General features: G+C 39.6%; 1 protein-coding gene across 2 annotated transcripts in view; it reads right to left on the bottom strand.

Annotated features, from left to right (window-relative positions):
* The window catches only part of GPD2 (glycerol-3-phosphate dehydrogenase 2), a 106,676-nt gene that overhangs the window by 2,421 nt on the left and 83,553 nt on the right, over positions 1-20,702 (bottom strand). For both annotated transcript variants that reach the window (XM_081943323.1, XM_081943324.1), the window contains exons 10-17: positions 17,520-17,654; positions 17,020-17,195; positions 15,629-15,760; positions 14,279-14,437; positions 11,892-12,004; positions 10,254-10,332; positions 10,038-10,136; positions 1-4,067 (exon numbers count right to left, since the gene is read on the bottom strand). The exon at positions 1-4,067 is cut by the window's left edge and continues 2,421 nt beyond it. In XM_081943323.1, coding sequence (XP_081799449.1) covers positions 3,942-4,067; positions 10,038-10,136; positions 10,254-10,332; positions 11,892-12,004; positions 14,279-14,437; positions 15,629-15,760; positions 17,020-17,195; positions 17,520-17,654 — 1,019 coding nt within the window. In that variant the 3' untranslated portion in view covers positions 1-3,941. The remainder of the gene's footprint in view (positions 4,068-10,037; positions 10,137-10,253; positions 10,333-11,891; positions 12,005-14,278; positions 14,438-15,628; positions 15,761-17,019; positions 17,196-17,519; positions 17,655-20,702) is intronic.

Genomic DNA, 20,702 nt, shown 5'->3' with positions numbered 1-20,702 from the left:
GGATAAAATGGTGCACATGGAAAGATGCTTTTCTGTCATGCTACTTATTATGCAATAAAGGTTATGTCTGCTTGTGACAATGCAAGCACGGATCCCAGATGCAAGAATTTTTTAATTACATGCTCATGCAAGTATGGCTACACAGTGTTAAGGAAAAAAAAAAGAATCCTACTCCAAGAGTAAATTAGGAACAATAAAAGAATGCGACAATTATAACATTTTCATTAAAAATTTATAAAACAGGTTTGCTGATTTACTTTCACCGAAATACATGGCCTTTTTCCATGTCAGAACATTTGTCAGGATTTGGCGACTCCGGGCTAACCTGACATGTAGGATGATCAAAATGGATTATGTAATCTTTTCCATTTATTTCTATTGATTTTAATCATGATAAAATTCATCAGGGTGGGCTGGGAACGTGGCACCTGAGGAGAGGTGGTTAAATGAAAAAAATTTAAAAAATTAAAAAGTCTAACCAGGAGACAATCCGTCATTTGCTTACGAGGAGGAGGAGGCTGGGATGTTATAGCGGCAACAAAACATGACAATGATAATATCCATTATTAATACTGCATGACAGGCTTCTCTTTAATTTGTCCTTCTAGATATAAAGTTAAGGTCAAGAATTCATGTCATTTCTTAAAAACTGAGGTTTAAGAGATTGTTTTAAATAAACTTTTTTTTTTAATCACAAGCAAGGAAAAAAAAAATCAAGGAAAAAGGAAGGATGCTGGGGGGGGTGGGGTTTCCGAGCTAATCAACTTTATTTCCGTAACTGCCACTAACATCAAAATGCCAACGAGTGGACCATTTTAATCAGTTTTATTGATTCATGCTTTCAGATCTTATTCAGTTAAAAACAAGGCACATTAAATACATCCTCTTATTGCTCTATAAATGCATGCAGCTCATTCTGTATATCAAAAGTAATAAATAATGGCAATAAAACACCAAGACAGTTATAAAAATGACAACCCAGCCTCAAACACAGTATTTAACAGTCCAATCCTGAACAATAACCCAGCGCAATACATAAAAGTGCCAGATGGAAAAACATGCGGTATATGTATATGTATACATATGCATATATGCATAGATATATGTGTGGTTACCTATTCATACACACACACACAACCACTAGAGAACTGCCTACTCCTATATTTGTTTTCGAAACAATTGTACAGTAGTATCACACTAAATTACTGTTATACAAAAAGGAGCTTTGTGCTTCCTATACATTCATATATATATTCTCCCAAATATACAAAGAAAACCTATCACAAAGAAACCAAGTAGAGAGTCTACTTTTAGCTGAATTTGAGCCACTGTAAAATGATGTAGGGGAATAATACTTTCTCTGCCCAAGGGAAGCAGAGGGGTATGTTGGCTAAAACATCTCCTAGAGGTGAAATCAATGCATAAAAGAAATCATGGCTTCCTGATCAGGGTGCGATGGCATCAACAGCAAAACATGAGAGGCCATGTGAAGAGATCTTTATTGGGCTAAGGACAATCATGACACATTAGTCCAACTTCTGGTTATCAGAGAAGTCTATCTGTAAAGGTGTACACTCAAATGCTCATTAAAACTCTTCCCTAAGAACTGTGGTAGATCCTCAGCATATATCAGCCCCATGATCCTCAGCATCACTTCATTTTGGGTGCTTGCTTAACCCTTAATGTTTCCAATGGACAAGGTGTTTCACATGGACGAGATGCACTTGGAGCTCTTGATAGCCTGTCATTAATCTTTTGCCTCAAATGTAGAAAAATGTTGCGTCAATTATTAATTAAATGGGTAACGATCGGCACCTCAACGCCTTTTCTGGACCTCTCCACACTTGTGCAATCTTAGAAAAGCTATCTATAATAGTTTTTTGTTAAGGCTTAACATTTCTTGGTCTAGGCTAAAATGGAACAAATTGAAAAGTGCTATGTAAAAAGCATCCAATATACGTTGGCGATGGGAGGTGGGGGAGGAAGAGAAAGATACCCCAACTCTTTGCGTTAAAAGAGAGATCACCCACTGTCAAGCGCAGGCCCAGTTAAGACCTGTATTCCAAGTCATTCTGAAGTGCTCCAGGCCTAGATTGGATGAGAATCTTGCTTTGGCTTCCACCTCTACTCTTTAACCTATAAAACACAGGGCTGACATTTCTTGATCATAGCAGTAACTTACATGGGAAATGGTCTGCAGAGAATTTTATTAGAGGGCGTTTTTTAGAATACTACCTTTTAATTTTCTTTATGAAGACTTTGTTCCTTCCCATCAATGCTGCCTAAATGTCTAAATAGAAAATAGGAGTGCTTCATGCTAATGGCTGGGCTGTTTTATATAGCAATGTCTGCTTCTAACAATAGATCCCCTTAATATATTCACTTTTTGAATATAGAGTAATTCTGAATTTTAAATTTATTTTGATATCGAGGCCTTATGAAGGGCCAGTTCCTATAGACTGCTCTGAAGAGTGAAGAAATGCACAGTACTGAAATGCTAAAATAAGTAAATGAAAGAATTTGGGTCTGCAGATACAACAGCTCTTACTGATCTATAAATTGCATCAGAATATTAAGTGTTATTAAAACCTGTAACAAACAAATGAACAAGGCCATCAGGGGTACCAAGACAAAAATTTCCACAGTAACGTGACTTAGTTCCTTTTAGGTTTGTTACTTTGCTGCAATTTCATTTTTCAAATAGCAAAAAGCAAACTTTCTACTTATTTTGCTATTAGTTTATCATTGTATTCTGGAAGGATTTCTACCCTAAAACTAGGGTTTTTTCCTAAAATGATTTTAAACAATATGTAAAAGTTTTTTTAGTTTTTTTAAAAACAAAATATCCTAAAATTGAACCTGCAATTCCTAGCAAAAAAAGTAGCGTAATCTTGTTTAGTATTTTCTTCACTACTTTTCTGAAGAGTTATGGGGCACCTACCATAAATAAAGTCAGATTTCAGAAACCCTTTTCTTAAAATTTATATTGGAATTTCAGAGCCAAGTCAAACCACCTACATGATACAGGATTTAGCTCTTTTTTTATATACACAAGATGTACCAGGGAAGGAGTGGCAATTTCTTTCTGTGGTAAAGTAACAAGCACCATTGGATATGTTTATTTTCTATTTTATGCTGGCTTTTTGGCTTTAGGACATTTTTGAAGAATTAGGCCCCACATAGCCTCTTATTAAAATACAATTGTATCACTGCAATTCCTTGGTTGGACATTACACTTCTATTTTGGGATACAGTCTATGAAAATTCTAAATGCAAGCACTCTCCTCCATGATAAATCACTCATTTTTATGGCATGCGCTTTTTAATAGACTGTGGCCATTATAAAAAATGTTTGTACCAAAGTTCTAGGCAAACGATGAATATTTAGCACAATGTACTTCTCTGAAAGGGTGGGGAGGGGAAAAATGTATCTGCAGGTTTAACCAAAAAAGTCCATTTTTAAGATACGAAAGGCATGCTGGCATTGTCCACTTTTGCCTGATTAATGCATCAAAAGGCAGAAAGAGAATGGAGAGAGGACCCTATTAATGTAGGAGAGGAATTACTCTTGCTTTTGTATAAATGCAAAAAAGAAATCTACATTCATGTCTGGCTATCACCTGGATCCCTTGCCATGGTTGGAGTGTTCAACTCCCGGGATTAGCCCCGGGGAAGGGGGGTGGGAGGTGGACAGTTTCTCCTTTTCATGGTCATATTGGCCATGGATTCTAGAGAAAGCCAGTTCAACAGGCCACCAGTTAAGTAGACTCTTCACACAAGTATCAAAAGAAGAGCTGCACAATGTGACTTTCTGTACAGTTGCTCAGAGTGAGGAGAAGCAGAGACGTCTGAAAGCAGTGGAATGTTTTTCAGCATTGAAAGAGGCAACCAAGGGAGCACACCTTTTTGTAAGCTGTAAGGCCTCCCCACCTCCCCCCAACTCACAGTCCACCACAACTCCGGTCCACTGAAATCATTTCCCGCTGATGAATGTTCTCTTCAGCTGCTTTCATAAGTACGGCAAGCCGGCTTCCAGATACATACCCTTTCTGAATAGCAGTCATGAGCTAAAGAGACAAGATAGAGAAAGCTTTATGGTCAATACTCTGTGTCACTGCATTATTAGATGATACCTTTATCTCCACATCCCTGCTTAGAAGCCATTTTTCCTTATAATTTGTCATATCTCTACCAACTTGAAACTGAGTGGTCGAGTTTCCTTAATTTTTCAACATTATACATGACCCAATGACTTGAAAACTCCCTCACTTCCTGCACATAAAAGATTGCAAAGGAAAGACCAAGATACAGCTGGTCCATCTACCTGTTTGCCAGAAATGGGACCAAAAGGAGTCATGCTTTTTTGTACCCTCCCGACAAAAAGTAACCATCCTATAATATAGATTCAGTCTCTCTGTTTATTTTTATTTCCCATTTCCCCCATCAAGTCCAGTATTCCTTTTGGGTTGTTAACTTCTGTTTTGTAAAATCAAAGGGTAGGGACTGATATTAAATCATTCTGACGTACATTTCCCGCCCCTCCTCTCCGAAGTAACAGAATAAAAATGGTTTCAACTACAACAGCAGAAGCAGCAACATAAATACATCTTTGTACATCTTTTTAAGGAAAGACAGTTCCACGGAAATAAGACAGCAGGATAAACAGTTTTCACTTCTTACACCAGCCTTCCCCTATCTGGGGCCCTTCCAGATGGATGGGCCAATTCCCAGAATTCCCAGCCAACATGGCCTCTGCCGAGAATCCTAGAAGTTAATGGCCACGTATTTGGAGGGCTCTCTCTTACATTACAGCCAATTCAAATAAGCTCCCTCTTAAACAAATATGGCAATCTTTCCAGCATCGTGCTCTCCCTAAGGAATTTGAGGAGAAGAAAGCTAACAGATTGAAGAGCAAGCCTGGAGAAGGTTGAAACGTGGCCACGAAGAGAGACTACTGCTCTTAAAAATATTTAAAAGTAAATTCTATACTTTGGGAGCCCTGCAAATAAATAAGAGATAAACATATAATTAGGTGAGGGATATGTATGTATGTATGTATGTATGTATACATAAAATTGATATGATTTAAATCATACCACAATTTTTCAAGTGATCTAAAGATGTTCAGAGTGCTTTCTTTCTTTTTCTTCTCTCTCTCTCTCTCTCACACACACACATTTCTGCATTTAGATTCAACAGTGCTTTTATCTGCAGCCCATCTTGAGAGAGACAATTACCGTTTTCCTTTGCCTTGATCTTGTTTGTTTAACGTGACATGCAGTGAAGAAAGGGCTGACATGGACTGAAATCTCCAGCATTAATTTATCTCATGTTCTGCATTCATCATTGCCACAGCGCAGGAAGGACCTGGCAGTCAATTGAAAAACCTGACCAAGAAAGGCTCTGCAAAAATAAACCTGGCGAACAACTGAAAACAAATAAGCAGCTGCTTGCATAAAAGGAGTCAAAGGGACACTTGGAAACATTCTCCAAATCTCTCTACAGCCTTCAAATGTGTATCATGCCACATGGGAGGTTTTTTTTTTAAGGGGGAGGGGAAACAGGCACGTGCTCTTTTGTTCTACTTCACACTAAATTATCCCCTATGATTCACAGAATAATGGAAGAGTTTACGGGACAAGTGATGCCGAATAGCTCAATTCCAATGTCATCACCAAAGCAGGATGTTTTAGCAATAAAAATGGACTGCAAGCTTTTGCCGAATACCTCTTTCTTCCTTGCCCTTCTCACTGACTTCCTGTCTGTTCATTTGTCGATCTCCTCCGTTTCCTGGTTTTTGACAACCACAGACTGCTACATCTAGAACTGGGATCGCTAGGATTACTATTGGTCGTATTTTTGCCTCCGATGTGGCGTAAGAAATCTACTTCCGCCAACGAAGATCTTAGCAAATGGACGGATTTATAACCAAAGACGTGGTCCTTCATTCACACAGTCAGTCTCCAATCTGTTCAGGGTTGTAGAAATCAATCCAAACATCTCACATTGTGACCAATAAGCAACTGGAAGCTAGTGCAGATCTTTCAATGCAGGCATAATATTATGGCTGTACCATAGTAGCTTAGTTGCTGCATTGTACACCCTGTTACCAAGACTTGCTTTTTGTGAAATGGGTGGCCATATTAGTTTGAGACGTAAACAAATAAAATATTTCACCAATTGTAGCTTTCCTACATTTTTCAGGTATAGTCCTATGTAGGGCACATTCTAGTACCGATGAGAGGGAATTAAGGTATAGATAATTGTCACCAAATCACCAGGGAAAGGATCCTCGACATCACTGTGTAAAGATGTCAAAGGCAATTTGCTAGCAATAAATCCAATGGATGAAGATCAAGGAACATTCTCAGATTGCGAAGTTGCTCTTTCAATGAGAACCAAAATTTCAATTCTTGATTTAAAAAAAAAATACTTTAAAACTCAACAGTCACACTTACATACAACATTTACACTTTCAAATTCTACTATCGTAAAGAATGTGATCACGGTTTTTTGTTCGTTGGCAAGAAGTAGCCGAGTCAAAACAAGAAAGTGTTAAGAGTTCAACATTAGTGGAACTTAGTTTGTTTTATTCTGCTGTGCATGGATGAGATATATGCCCTCGATAGTGAAAATAATGCTGTTCTTTCTTCTTCTTCTTTATGAAAAGGTGTATTAGCATGTAAGTTCAAAAGAAAGAAAGAAAGAAAGAAAGAAAGAAAGAAAGAAAGAAAGAAAGAAAGAAAGAAAGAAAGAAAGAAAGAAAGACAAGAGCAGCCTGTTTTCTGAACCTTTTTTAGAGCAGATGAATAATCATTATCACTTACTGTATTAGCAGAATATCAGAATTCGAAAGGACATTAGAGGACTTCCAGCCCAACTCCCTGCTCAAGCAGCAAACCCTATACTACTACTACTACTTCTTCCTAGTGTGTTCCTACAAATGCATGGTCTGCTTTTCGGATCATTGAATGCCACTTTGCACGGTAAGCTGCATCTCTGGGGCACAGGCCTGCGGCTTGCATATCTTTGTTGATGATGTCTCACCATCTCTGTTTTGGTGTCTCGCCATCTCTGACTGGCACAAACCTTATACCATTTCAGACAAATAGTTGTCCAACCTCTTCTTAAAAATCTTTAGTGTTGGGGCACCCAAAACTTCTGGAGGCAAGTCATTCCATTGATTAATTGGTCTGTCAGGAAAGTTCTCCTTAATTCGAGGTTGCTTCTTTCCTTGCTTAATTTCCACCCATTGCTTCTTATTCTACCCTCAGGTGCTTTGAATAGCTTGACTCCCTCTTTTTGTTGGCAGCCCCTATCTTGTCACTCCCTAGTCTTTCTTTTCATTAAACTAAACATACCCAATTCCAGCAACCGTTCTTTATATGTTTTAGTCTCTAGTCTCCTAATCATCTTTGTTGCTCTTCTCTGCACTCTTTCTAGAGTCTCCACATCTTTTTTATGTCGTGATAACCAAAACTGGATGCAGTATTCCAAATTACATATATCATTAGAGATTAAAGGGAGGGACATACACAGCAATTTAAATAGCTGCGCTTAGAGAGAATACAGTGCATGACAAAGACTTGAGATAAACCAAACAGCAACAAGAGTGCAATTTATAGAAGAATCTCCTGCCTCTCACTGGTGCAAAGCCGTTATTTTTTAACACAGGAAAATAAACAGAATAGATTCTGCAAAATAGGTTGAGATATGTTTGTCCGCATTTAGAAAATGTGCCTCTTCAACAGAGGACATTGTTGGTTTTAGCGGGATAAATTTCCCTCCAACTTGCATTGTAGTGGTTTACAGACTTATTTTTAAAAAACCTATCAGTAAAATGATGACCTAAAGGTTTCTCTGAAGAAAATGTAAATTATTGTTCCTATTTCTGATGATCCCACTTGTGGGTATCACTCCAATTCAGGACAGAACTTCAATATAGAGATAATTATTTATATACATCTTGTTTGGAGAATTATCCAATTGTACGGTTATAACGAGCTTTGCCAAGTTTTTGGCACCATCTGGAGACTCATTTCTATTCCTAGAACTTAGAGGTGAATTTATGCTGCTGTGCCTCTTTTCTTGTTTTTACAGGTTTTTTTAAACTGCTACTTTTTAATGCAGGCTTATTGTTTTATAACCCATTTTAACAGGTGATAAATTTAAAAATAGGAGTGAAGAACAACATTGACAAAAAACCTGGTTGAGCGAAGGAAGGTGAAAATTGGTTGTTACGTTTTTTTTAAAAGGCAGAAATTGCTGGAGCAATTCAAAATTTAAAATGTGGATTAATATATTCAGAAAGCAAAAAATGCAACGTTTTACCCAATGCCATACCAGCACATTTATTTATTTATTTATTTATTTATTTATTTATTTATTTATTTCATTCTATATCCTACAATGGACGTCTCTGCTTTTGCGGAGTGGCAGAGGTAGAAGACCTGGCTTACATCCTATTTGATTGTTGCCTGTATAAGAAGATACCTTGGTCTATATACCAAACGAATGACCCATTGGGATCCCCTATCAAAACAACTTATCTTATGTGCGGCCAGAATTTGAAAATAACATTTAACACAGCACAGTACTTAAAGAAAATGGTTCAGTTGAGATCTGCATATCAGGGACTGATTGGGGTAGATTGTAGGAGTGACACCAAAATATAATTTTATCATATTTTATCTACATCTTAAATTATTGCACTTTATTCCAATTCCATTTTAAATTCCTTTTATCAAATTTTGGTAATAATTTGTTTCTAGCTACAACCATACTAAAAAAAAGTTACCCAATCTGTGTGTAACCATTAAAAGTTCCTATCCTGAGTAGCAGCACTATGAATAATAGCCACAAGTGAGATCAGGAGCAACTGATTCTATACTTTCCTCTGATTGGATAATTACTGCTATAAGGAATCTTTCAAAGATTCAAAATACAAGGCCAAGGTCAACTTTTAATAAAGTCTGACAAGATAATAAAAGTCAAGAACCTTTACCTCTTCCAGATGGTGACCTGAAATCATTTTACTACTTTTATTTTGGTATTTGAGGCATTTCTCCTTCTTCTTTCACACTTTTATAATAATACTGTGCAGATACTGCAGAGGCTTCGCACCATGCAATCAACTCAGATTAAATATAGGAACCTCTCTCCTATCTGTCCTAATAACTTCATATCTAGTGTACATGCAAGTTAACAGAACTAACAGGGGATGTAGCATAAAAGGTGTATGTTATTTAATATGCATACATTTGATATGTATTATGTTCTAGTGCAGGGGTGTCAAACTCAAGACATGCGTGGTGCTTAAATATGGTTCGCAGGGCGAGCCTGGGAATATCAAAGGACTGGTCCATGGTGCCTCTGCCGACTAAAATGGACCATGTGCATCTCCCCCACCCCCCCCACTTCTGACTGGCAGTGTTGCAGGAGGCCATGGAGGGTGAAAACAAGCTCCCCCCGTGCCCTGTTTTGGCCGATAAAGTGCTGCAGGAGGCAGTTCAGGCTGAAAACGGGACAGAGGGGGGCCCACGCAGCTCCTTGCACTCTGTTTTGGTCAGCAGGGTGCTGTAGGAGGCATCTGTCCTGTCTCCCCTCCCCCCGCAGAACTACAATGCCGATCCGACTTTCAAAGAAATCCAGTTTGACACCCCTGTTCTAGTGACAAAATCTAATTCATTTGACTGATTGATTTCAGGGGTGTCAAACTCATGTCATCACGGCGTCATCACGTGACATACTGCCACTTTTTTCCTCTTCACTAGACCATGCGTGGGCATGGCCAGCATGTGACACATCTGGCCCGCGGGCCACGAGTTTGACACCCTTGCTCTAACTGAATCAAAGAAATATTTTCCATTTTGCAGCAACTGAGATGTGGTTTCCATTTTTGAATAATATCTGTCAGAAATGAGTGCCTGTACATTTTCCCTTCTAATATTAATGAACTGAACACTATGAGTATTGGGTTTTTTTATACCATTATATTAGATTGATATATATATATATAAATTAAAAGAAATACTCACTTGCAAAAACTCGTTGAGTTCAACCTGCCCATTTTTGTTCAAATCCACTTCATTCAAAATCTCATGGAGTGCACTTTCATTAATTTGAAGGTTGATGCTCTATAAAATATATGAAAAGGAGAAAAAACTCACATGGCTGGATTAACAACACACTATTAATATCATGCCAGGAAATTCTGATGAATTAAAAATAATAATAATGAAGTAAAATGTTACCTGTAGCACACTCTGCACATCCAATATAGTAATAAAACCTTTGCCTTCTTTATCAAACATGTGGAATCTTTTTTTATACCTGCAATATAGATAACGCATGAAAAATCTATACATACTGCCTAAGCAGCTTTAAACCAGCAAAGAAAAACCGCACTTAGAGGTGTAAAGGATTCTCAACTGTCTTGATCCATGCACACCTCCACTCCCACAAAATTTCTTTCTTATAATGCTATTTCTACTGCAGAAGCCAAACAGAAGCCTAGAGAAAACATGCTTCTACACCCAAGGACAGCCAAATCCAATCTTGGCATGGACAAATTAATCAAATCTAAAGTGATGGGTGGGAAAAATCTTTTTGCCTATAGCCATTCAAGTGTCATTCACTTAACAACTGCCTTGCTTAGCAACAGAAATTTTAGCACCAGGTGTTCTCTCTCTCCTCCCCCATCATAAGGAAAATAGGTGAAGGAAGGTATATGTTCGCTGCCTTGAGCTTTTTGTAAAAATAACAAAGGAGGAAGACAAACAAATGGTTTAATGGTCTCTACTTTTTTCTGACCCAGGATAAAAATACAATTACCGTATTTTTCAGAGTATAAGACGCATCTTTTTCCCCCCTAAAAGAGGATGAAAATTTGGGTGCGTCTTATACACTGAATGTAGTCTCACCCACTCGCCGTCCCCCACCTTTTGGCCTCTGCCTCGCAGCAATTTATCTCCTTGCAGCAACCTGGGCTTGCGGAGGCTATGGCAATCCCTGTAGCCTGAAACAGCTGATGATTGGGAGGCCCATGCTGAAATTGAAAGTGAAACTTGCTGTTTTCTGCAGGGGCAAATTGCTGGGAGGCAGAGACAGATTTTTTTTTCTTGTGCTAATCAGGCTGTTTGCTGCAAGGAGAAAAGTCAATAACTATAAATGCCTATAGAATGTTCAAATTATTAGACTTATTAGACAACTTAACAAAATGAAGAAGCTTTTTAAAATAAATGCTTGATCTGAAGATACCCAGTGCTATTATATCTTCTTTTAAATAGCAGAGAATAACATATACTTCCAGAAAGCCACATCAATTTTAACAGCTTCTGTACAAGTATAGTCTGAAATGTAACAGTGTCCTGTTGTCTAATTAGACTCTGGACTTAGTCATGTTTGGAGTAGATCTATTTAAATAATTGGGAGGAGTTAGTGTGACTACATTGAAAAAAACTTTCTGGCATTAATATACTGCCATAATGTGCATTTCTCCAATTCTTTGCTATTTCTATGGGTCAGGCACACATGCACAGAAAATACACCAGAAATACACCACAAACAGTGCATATTGTCTGTACTATTAGCTGTTTGTTGCAAGGAGGCAAATTGCTGGGAGGCAGAGGCAGATTTCCCCCCCTTGTTTCGCTCCCCAAAAGCTAGGTGCATCTTATACTTTGGAGCGTCTTATACTCCGAAAAATACGGTACGTTTGAGGGGATAATATCATTCAAATATGCCAAAGGGAGGAAAAAGTACCAGGGCAAATACACAAATCTAGCACAACTCAACTTGCAGGGCTGACAATACCATTTCAGATATTCATATGATACATCCAAATCCCTGGAAACTTAAGTAGTAGCCATTGGCCCCGTGTTAATAGTTACCTGTCGATATCTGCTGGGGATAAAGTTATTTCACTCCGATCTGTCAGTTGCTCCGACCGTGCCTTGTAGCCCATTTCATAGTACAGGAACCTTTTTGCCGTTGCGAGCTCTTCCTAAGAGGGGAGAGCACACAATCTGAGCTGTAGGGTAACAGCAAATATTTACATTCTGAATTTCTCCTTTGCTGGAATGTTTTATTGGCTCCTTTCACTTTAATTATAATTGCTGGTCCTTAGAGGAATATCAGCAGTTGATGACCAAAAAGTGCTTAAAGGTGAACAAGGTAATTAAGATTAGGCAGCATTTCATGCTTCAGCTAGATCACTGGTTTGGTTGTACAAGTGTTGATTATCAAGTGATAATTACCCCCGGAGACGTGCAAGGTAAAGAATTTTTAGGGATGTATCATGCCCTTAATCCATACAGGCAACTCACAGCGATGTTGCGCTTGCAAACAGAAGGGCCAAGAGATGGCCTTTAAGTTTTAGCACAATGAATGCCCTCAGTGAGGAGACTCTGGGTTTAATGCATTTAGTTCTTTTAGGCTGATGGCATGTGCTGATTACTCTCTTCAGGCAGCAAGGTAATGATGGAGCCTATAATTTGGAAACAGCAAACTCCTTCCTTCCTTCCTCCCCTCCCCTTTCTCTACTAGAAGCTCCCAGTGGTTTACACATAAAGCAAATGTTAAAATCAATACTTAAAACAGGGGTCTCCAACCTTTTTTAGGCTTTGCGGACTGGCGAGGGGGAAGAGGGGATAGTTCTATGCATGCCTCATGCGCGAAACTCCATTCGTACGAGTGGCAGGAGCGTGCACCCGCTTGCATAAATGGAGCTTCCTGTACAAGTGCCCACTATTCATGCAGATGTGCTTATCTGCCACTTGTGTGGCCTGGTTCTGAATGGGTCACGGCTTGATCCCAGGGCCATAGCCTGGGGATTAGGGACCCCTAACTTGAAAGAGGATTTCAAAAGCAATTAAAATGTAACAAGCAAAACAAATGAAATTAAAAATCAACCGTTTGACTCTGTAAGTCAAAAAGGTATGATGCAACCGCCTTCCTAAAAGCTAATGAAAAGCTCAGGCCCCTCGCCATGCCGGGAGTCTGTTCCAAGGAACCTGAGCGACAAAAGAGCTGGCTTGATTCTGACTGACATCCAGATGAGCTCATGGCAACTGTAGGTGAACCTCCTCGATGATCTCAGTAAGCAAAGAGGGTCATTTGGAGGAAGGCCATCTCCCTTTTATCATTGTCTGCTTTACGCTGCCTTTTATGCTCAAAATCCTGCGCTTGAAAACAGGCATCTGTAACTGAAAGCAGCTATCCAGCTGTGACGAAGGAGCCCTCGGCACAGCATGCAGGCTAGGTAAGATTGCATCTTTTATTTTCAAAAGACCGGGAATAAGACCCAAGAACTCCTTTTCAAATACAGAGGGTTAAAAAAAAGAGTACTTTGCAACAACCAGTTATCTCTCTCATGTGGAAGCACACTGCTGTCTGTGTGAAGGGCTTCACTCAATGCTACATTTGTGGATGCTTGTTTGGGAGAACTATAGGTGTGTACATGTGGAGGGAGAATGGGGGTGGTGGTGGTTTCCAGCTTCTTTTACTGCCGGTTTGCTCAGGGACGCGCTTTGGGCACATGCTTGATGTGCGCTATGCCAGCATGCAAAAAATTGCTTCTGCGCATGCGCAGGCTCAAAAAGCAAGATGGCACCGCCGCCGATAGAACCGATCCAGGCGTGTGTCCGGCCGAGTTACTACCTACTCGGACAAAGCGGTAGGAACCCACCTCTGGGGGAGAATACTTGGCCTGTAACTTCTGTGCACTCATTTCCTTACTTCAACCATATCCTCACAGGGCTTTGGTTTTTCTACAGATACATGTGTTCTGTTTGTGGTAAGAAGACGGTTCCTGCAAGGGGTGTGTGTGTGTGTGTGTCTGTGCGTGTGTGCGTGTGTGTGTTGTCTCCCATTTCTCAAAACAAGACTGTGTGGTAGAGCTGAGCTGGGAGATTGGCATAGCTCACACATAACTTTGTCAGTATTTTTTAACCATCATTTGTCACCTATGCCATAGAAGGATCTGATCTGTATATTACAGCAAGAAGAACTGGATTGGGGTTCAATGTTCATATTAAGGACTCTTAACCCAAGTTGTGACTAGTGATACATATGGACAGTCCCTTTGATGGAGCCCACAGTATTTAGTGGACACTATGGCCAAGTCAGGGTTTTGCAAATGAGCCTCCCTTACTTACAGACACGTGAACCATTATGCAGCCCTTGAGAAAGTTATTCAAGTTTTCCACCAAAGTCAAATAACGTCTCGGAAAGATTATCCTAAGCTTTCTGACTATGAAACCAGGAGCCTTTTCAATACCTTCTTCTTCTGTTCACTCCATCTCAGTTTCTTGCCCATTATCTCAATGATTCTTGGTAAGGCTTCATCAGCAGCTTGGACATTTAGAAAAGCCAAACGAGTGCGACGAGCAATTATGTCCACTGCAGTGCAAGCATATTCACCGATGGCATACTCAATCTAAAAGGTTTGAAAAGAATAACTGCTTGAGAAACTTACACAAGAGGGTTGAAATGCAATGTAACCAGATTACAATCCATGTTGAAATTATTTACTACCATTTTTACTCTAGAACATCTAGGCTACTTAACCAATTTTTTCACCAGTTACAAGAGGCCTCCCTCCCCATTTATCTTCTTGGACAACAACGGTGACCTGCCTGGAATTACAGTTGAGCAAATATCTAAACCAGTGGTCCCCAATCTTTTCAGCTTTGCAGAATGCCAGCAGTGGTGGGGGAGGGGGAAAAGGAATGGTTCGGTGTGAGCGGTAGGGGTACGCAAGTGCGCAGCTCCACTTGCGCAAGTAGATGGGAACACGCTGCTCACACAAATGGAGCTTCGCAGGCACACACACTCACCCGCCACTTGCGCAAATGGAGCTGCATGAGGGCGCATGCTCTTGCCCACTGTTTGTGAGGTCTGGATTTGAACAGGCCGCAGCCTGGTACTGGCCCATGGCCTGGGAATTGGGGACCCCTGGTCTAAACTTCTCCAATCTTTTATCTCTTGCCAAAGAAGCTGCTTGGATGGGAAGCAAAACATTTTCAAAGAAAAAAATCAAGAAAGTCCAGTTGCCTTTTGGAAAAACACCCTTGGGTCAGGGGTGGGTTCTGGCAGGCACTACTGCCGGTTTGCTCATGCACGCACAAGCACAATGCGAGTAAAATTGTTCTGCGCATGCACAGAATCAAAAAACAAGATGGCAGTTCCTATGGCGCCACCAGGAGAACCAGTTCAGGGGTGTGGCAGGCTTGGGTCACTTCCGGTTCCAGTGACCCAGGCCTCCAAACCACTATTGGTTCAGCTGAACCGGTCCGAACCGGTAGGAACCCACCACTGCTTTGGGTATTCTACCAATTCCTTCCTCTGCATCTCCCCCACACCCACCAAGCTTTTCAGGATTTTAGTGGGGACTGATTTCCTACTGGTCGTTGCATGTATACCTTTCAGGTGTACCCTGTCACGGCAGAGTAAAATATTCAGAATTTGCTATTAATATAAGAATCAAACAAGCCTTTTCTCGTGGTGATTACATGAAGTGAATGAAGTTTCCTATTTTAATAGGGCAAGAAAGAGAACCTTCAAAAACCAAAAGCAAGAATGCAGGAAAGGAGGAGGAAGAGAATTAGCACCACAAAGCATTTTGTACCTCTGACTCGATATATGGAAACTCTGAGACAAGACGCTTCCCAACGATAGGCCACCTCTTCCCAGTGACCTGGGCTAGTTTTGCCACTTCAAAAGCCTTGTCCCCAAATGTATTTGCAAGATGCTGAGCCACCTGTGGAATTGAGAAGACGTTAAGAGACTTGAGGCCTTTTGGAAGAGAACTCCATCTTGTTAGGAGTCATCCTTGAATGCTCTCCCCTTGTCTGTGATTCAAAGGCCAACCCAAAATGGCATCCAAGGCAAAAAGCCAGCAAGTCCAAAATAATAATAAACATGCAGCCTATGAATAATTAAAAATTTAAAAAGTGGTCAATAACGTGATTTATAGATAACTAGCTGGATACCCGTGCTTCGCGACGAAACTATGTAATCAGGCTATGCAGGAGAAATTCGGTTCACAATCCATTGGCTCAGTGGTGGTTGGTGATTGAAACACATAAGGGAATATCGCTCCTGTCACCTTGAGTCCAGAAGTAGTTCCACAGGTGAAAAGCGTAGACATTTTGGTGAGGTACCAATGTTTAGTACTGTAAAGAGCCCCAGACCGCTACTGAGTGAAGGAGTGGAACGTCTGCCAGTTTGAACTGAGGCAACGGAATGTGAGGCAACTGGTAGTTGGAACAGAGTTCTTTTCAGATGAGGAGTGGAGTAGAAGCTCTAACTCCTTAGCATCAGAGCGTGTTAATTACTGTATAAGAAATACTAATGATCTGATGGTCATTTCGAAAAATCCTTTCTTTATGAGCACCTAGAAGCCAAGGAGAACATATGTGCCAAATTTCAAGTTTGTAGGCTTTACAGTTCTGGAGATTTCGTGATGAGTGAGTGGTACTTGGCTTTTATATATATAGATGTGATGCTCTCTTTTTTTAAAGAACCCTTCTTCCAATGAAATGAGATATGTACTGAGCTGTTAAGGCAACACATGAAGAATTTTGATTAACATAATCTTTTGCCACTATCTTTTCATCAAGTGTTTGTCTCATCCTCTCTTTGCCTTCAACAATAGTCCTTCTCAATCACCTTTCCTCTTTATCCCATTTCTTTTGATTACTTTGCTGTCCTCAGAGCACTCCCCAACTGACTGTAGTGGGGATTTTAGGGCAGAGTCACAACTTGAGGATTTAACTTGTTCCCTATGATCTCCATTTATGTCACGGTTCACAATCATGATTATAGAAACCACCTCCACTCATTTGGGGTGAATTATTCCCCTGCCCCTGTTCCATACTATTCAATGGGGATGGAACTTCAGAGAGAGCCTTTATGGGCAAACAAGCAGACGAGAAAGTTCTATTCCATCCATAGCCTTCAGCATGGAATTCTGCAGATTTAAGTGGTTCTACTAACCTGAATAAACAACAAACTCACCTCATTTTCAAGTCCATAATCTTGAACCAGGCGGATATAAAGAGTAGGGGTCCAGGCCTCTGCACCCTGCAGGAGCAGCCCTACAGTTTTACAGGGACTGGCCTGAAGGTTATGAGATTTTACTGCAGCATCAATGGTATCCTGGGCCATTGAGCGATAGGTTGTCCACTTCCCACCTGGGAGTATCAACAAATACAGATAGTGTACAAAGATTGATCCCTTAAGCCTCCATTTAAAAACATGCAGACGAAAATCTTAAAGAAAAAGCTCTTAGAACGAAATATTTCTATCGTACAGCCCTAACATAGCACCACCCTTATTGGATGAAGCTGATGGGATCTGTCATCCATGTTATTTAGAGGGCATCGGTTTTCCAACTCTTCTTCTAGCGTTTCAGAACCGAGAACCTCAGCATATGTATCTGACAAGCTTCCTTCATATCACTAAGAAACAATTCTAACAAGAAAGAAAGAAAAGAATTATAAGTAACAACCTAGTACCTGCGATAGTCACAAGGCCGCTGTCACTAACATGCACCACATGATTTCGAGATATAGACTGTGTGTCTTTAGAATTGGGATCCGTCACAAGGGGACGAATGCCACTCCATGCTGCCAGAACATCTCCTCTCCTCACTGTAGTGGAAAACAAAATCAGAAGGGAAAAAGAAGAAGTCTTGTCAGAAGCACCATCTCAGGAAAGGATTTTTAAAATAATATATGATTTAAATGCTGTTAGGAAAGAAAGTAGTCACAACTTTTAAAATGTCATCTTGGGAGAAGCAACGGTGTCAGTTCCACGAATTTTAATAAGAAAAGGCAAAGTGAAAGAGAGATACAAGTTCAGTACAGTTCCGTCTTTTGATTCAATTAAACAAATACTTAAACGGGAGACAAAACTATAAGAGTTTGGTAATAAAACTGAGAAACAAGTTTTCTGACGAAAAAAGAATAAGTGCCAGTAAGGTAACTTGAAGTCTGCCTCAAAAACTACGATGTCCTAAATCTCAAAATCTGGAATTCTTAATAAGATTTTCCACATTTTTTTTTTACAACAGGCATTTTTATATGATTCAACCTTGACTCATCTCTGGCTAAGCAACTAATTACATATTTAGCTTTACTATTTAGTAATTACACATAGCTCTTACTTATGCCAAACTTCACATTCACATAGCTCTATAAATGAAGATTTGGCTGTTACATTTACATACAGTTCTTGACACATTTTAGTATTTGGGATATTCTAGCTAATTCACACCTTGAGAATTCCACTTATTGTTTTGAGTTTGTATCCTCATTGTTTGAGGCAAGTATTATCTATACAAGATCACTATTATCAGGAACTCTTAAGTCAGTATCTCAGAAGCTTCTTCACAATTTGTATTTAAATAATTCAAAGAACTAAATACATTGCATGGAGAAGTTAATAGTTGCTAACTTAGGAAAACACCACTGTAAATTCTGAATTTGTAAACATGGACTATAACTCACTGTCAACATGTATAAACAAAGCATTTTAGCCTCCAGGGAAAAATAAAGTTGAATAGTGTATTCTTGCTATGTGGGAAATACAATCTGCCTGGCCAGGAACTTATAGGATGAGTTTTATGAACTAGTCTGGAATTGTTCATTATTCTATTTGGCCAAAACCTCGGGAAAAAGTACTGTCATCACTCTCTGCAAGCTATTTGCGGGGAGAGGCAGAATTTGTCAGGCACACTTTGCAGTTCAGAAAGGTCAAAAAATTTGAAATTGCTGTTTTTACTCTTTAAATTCTCTTCCTTGAATTTTTTTTAAGGACTAAAGTTATCTGGCTTCCTGTAGACCACCTCAAGGGGTCACTGAGATAACACTAGAGCAGTTTATTTTCACATGTCACTAAGTCAAAAAGAAAGAAAGGCTCATCCATCATTTTTCTCTATACTTTACTTCTACTAGGTTGTTTCTAGTGACTAATATTTCAGAGCAATATAAAAAATACTAATGTGTTTTTCTTAGGTTAGGGAAAGAAATATACCATCCAAATTGAAGAGGAAAGCGTAAGAATATTAAACAAGGACCCACCCAAATTTTCTACCCAAAGAGCCAGGATCAAAAATACAATTTGTTTATATATATATATATTTCTGTAGTTGTGTTTTCGTCATTTTTCCCTTCAGTCCTATGAAAAAAAATCCAAGTTGATAGCAAACAAAAAACACATCTGAAAAATAGCAAGGTGCTTTTAATGAGTTTTTTCCCCCCAGTTCTGTTTGAAGCTGTTTGAATGTTGGAGAAAATTATGAAGGTAAGTATTTTAAAAAATGAGCTTGGATGCTGGAAATCCCTGCTTTGTTGTATTCAGTGAGTGACTTCTCATCTCCTCCTTTCATCTTACCCACAATTAGAGGCTGTCCCAGGCCTACTGTGGTTGATTCCTTAAGCTCACTTTAAAGCAGTTAATGCCATTTCTGTTGCTGCCTGTCCATAGATGGCTTTTGAGCGGCAAGCTGGTGGCCACAATGTCCCCAGGGAGTGGGGAAGGGACAAGACATAAACAAAATTTTATTGCAAATTGAATGAAATCTTGCTTGGTCAAGAACGTCTGCAATTTTGGGAGAGGTTATGGGAAATGCCCTAAGATTGTGACCATCTATTTTGTATTCCTTGCTTGTTTGTTTTTGTTTTTTTAAAAAAAACACAGGTTTATGTGCTTCCTTCTCCACTGATGATTTCTGGGTAGACAATGGCAAACTATAGTTTCCACAACCAAGAAAAGGAAGAAGAAAAGTTGAATATGCATAAGAAGAGAGGGGAAAAAAAGGAAACATGCAGCTACAGCTGCCATCACTTTCTAAGACCCTATCATAGCAAATAAAAAGCAAGTACAATAGAACCCCTGGTCACAAACACTTCTGAACACAACCAAATTGGGTTCCGACCAAAAAATTCACATTTTTTTTTTTTTTTTTGCGGCCGATTTCCCCTTCCGTGCCATTTTTTTTTGTAAGCACCAAGTTTCCAAAATTAGGTTCTGGTCATGACCAAATCGGTTTGCGACCAAAGTTATGGAACGAATTATGGTCGTGACCAGAGATTCTTCTGTATCCAGTTTTCTTCTTTTGTCCTTTCAAAAAACTGACCTATTTGATTAACATATTGATACACCTTATGTAATTCTCCCATCCAGCTGAGCACGAGGTCAATCAACAGTAAGCAAGCTCTTGCTTTGTCCCAACTCAGAATGTGATCAAATTTGTTCGCAGAAGGTACCACAATACTAAAAAAAAAGGGCTATGCCTTGATCCTATTATTATTGACATCTCGAGAATATGACCGTGACAACATTACACTCTATGGTGAAAACAGACTCATCTTCTTTTCCTGCTTCCAATTGAGTTATTAATCCATTGAATGAATTAACTCAGCGGCCCCAACATTTTGGACACCAGGGACCAGTTCAGTTAAGAAGGGTTTTTCCATGGACCAGAGGGGATGTGGTTTTGTATGCTGCCTGAGGATGGGGACTTGCTTGTTTGTGTGGCCAGGTTTCTTGCATGCCACAGCCCGGTGTTGGTCCACGGACCAGAGGTTCGGGAACCCTGAGTTAACTCTGACCTCACATAAGCATTCACATAATTCAAATACAGAAACACCCAAGGCTATTTCTCTCGTATCTCTATCATCCATGTAATGTCTATT

The sequence above is a fragment of the Natrix helvetica genome, assembly GCF_964273705.1.
Source record: "Natrix helvetica genome assembly, chromosome: 1".
NCBI lineage: Eukaryota > Metazoa > Chordata > Lepidosauria > Squamata > Natricidae > Natrix > Natrix helvetica.
This window is presented reverse-complemented; position numbering and strand designations above follow the sequence as displayed.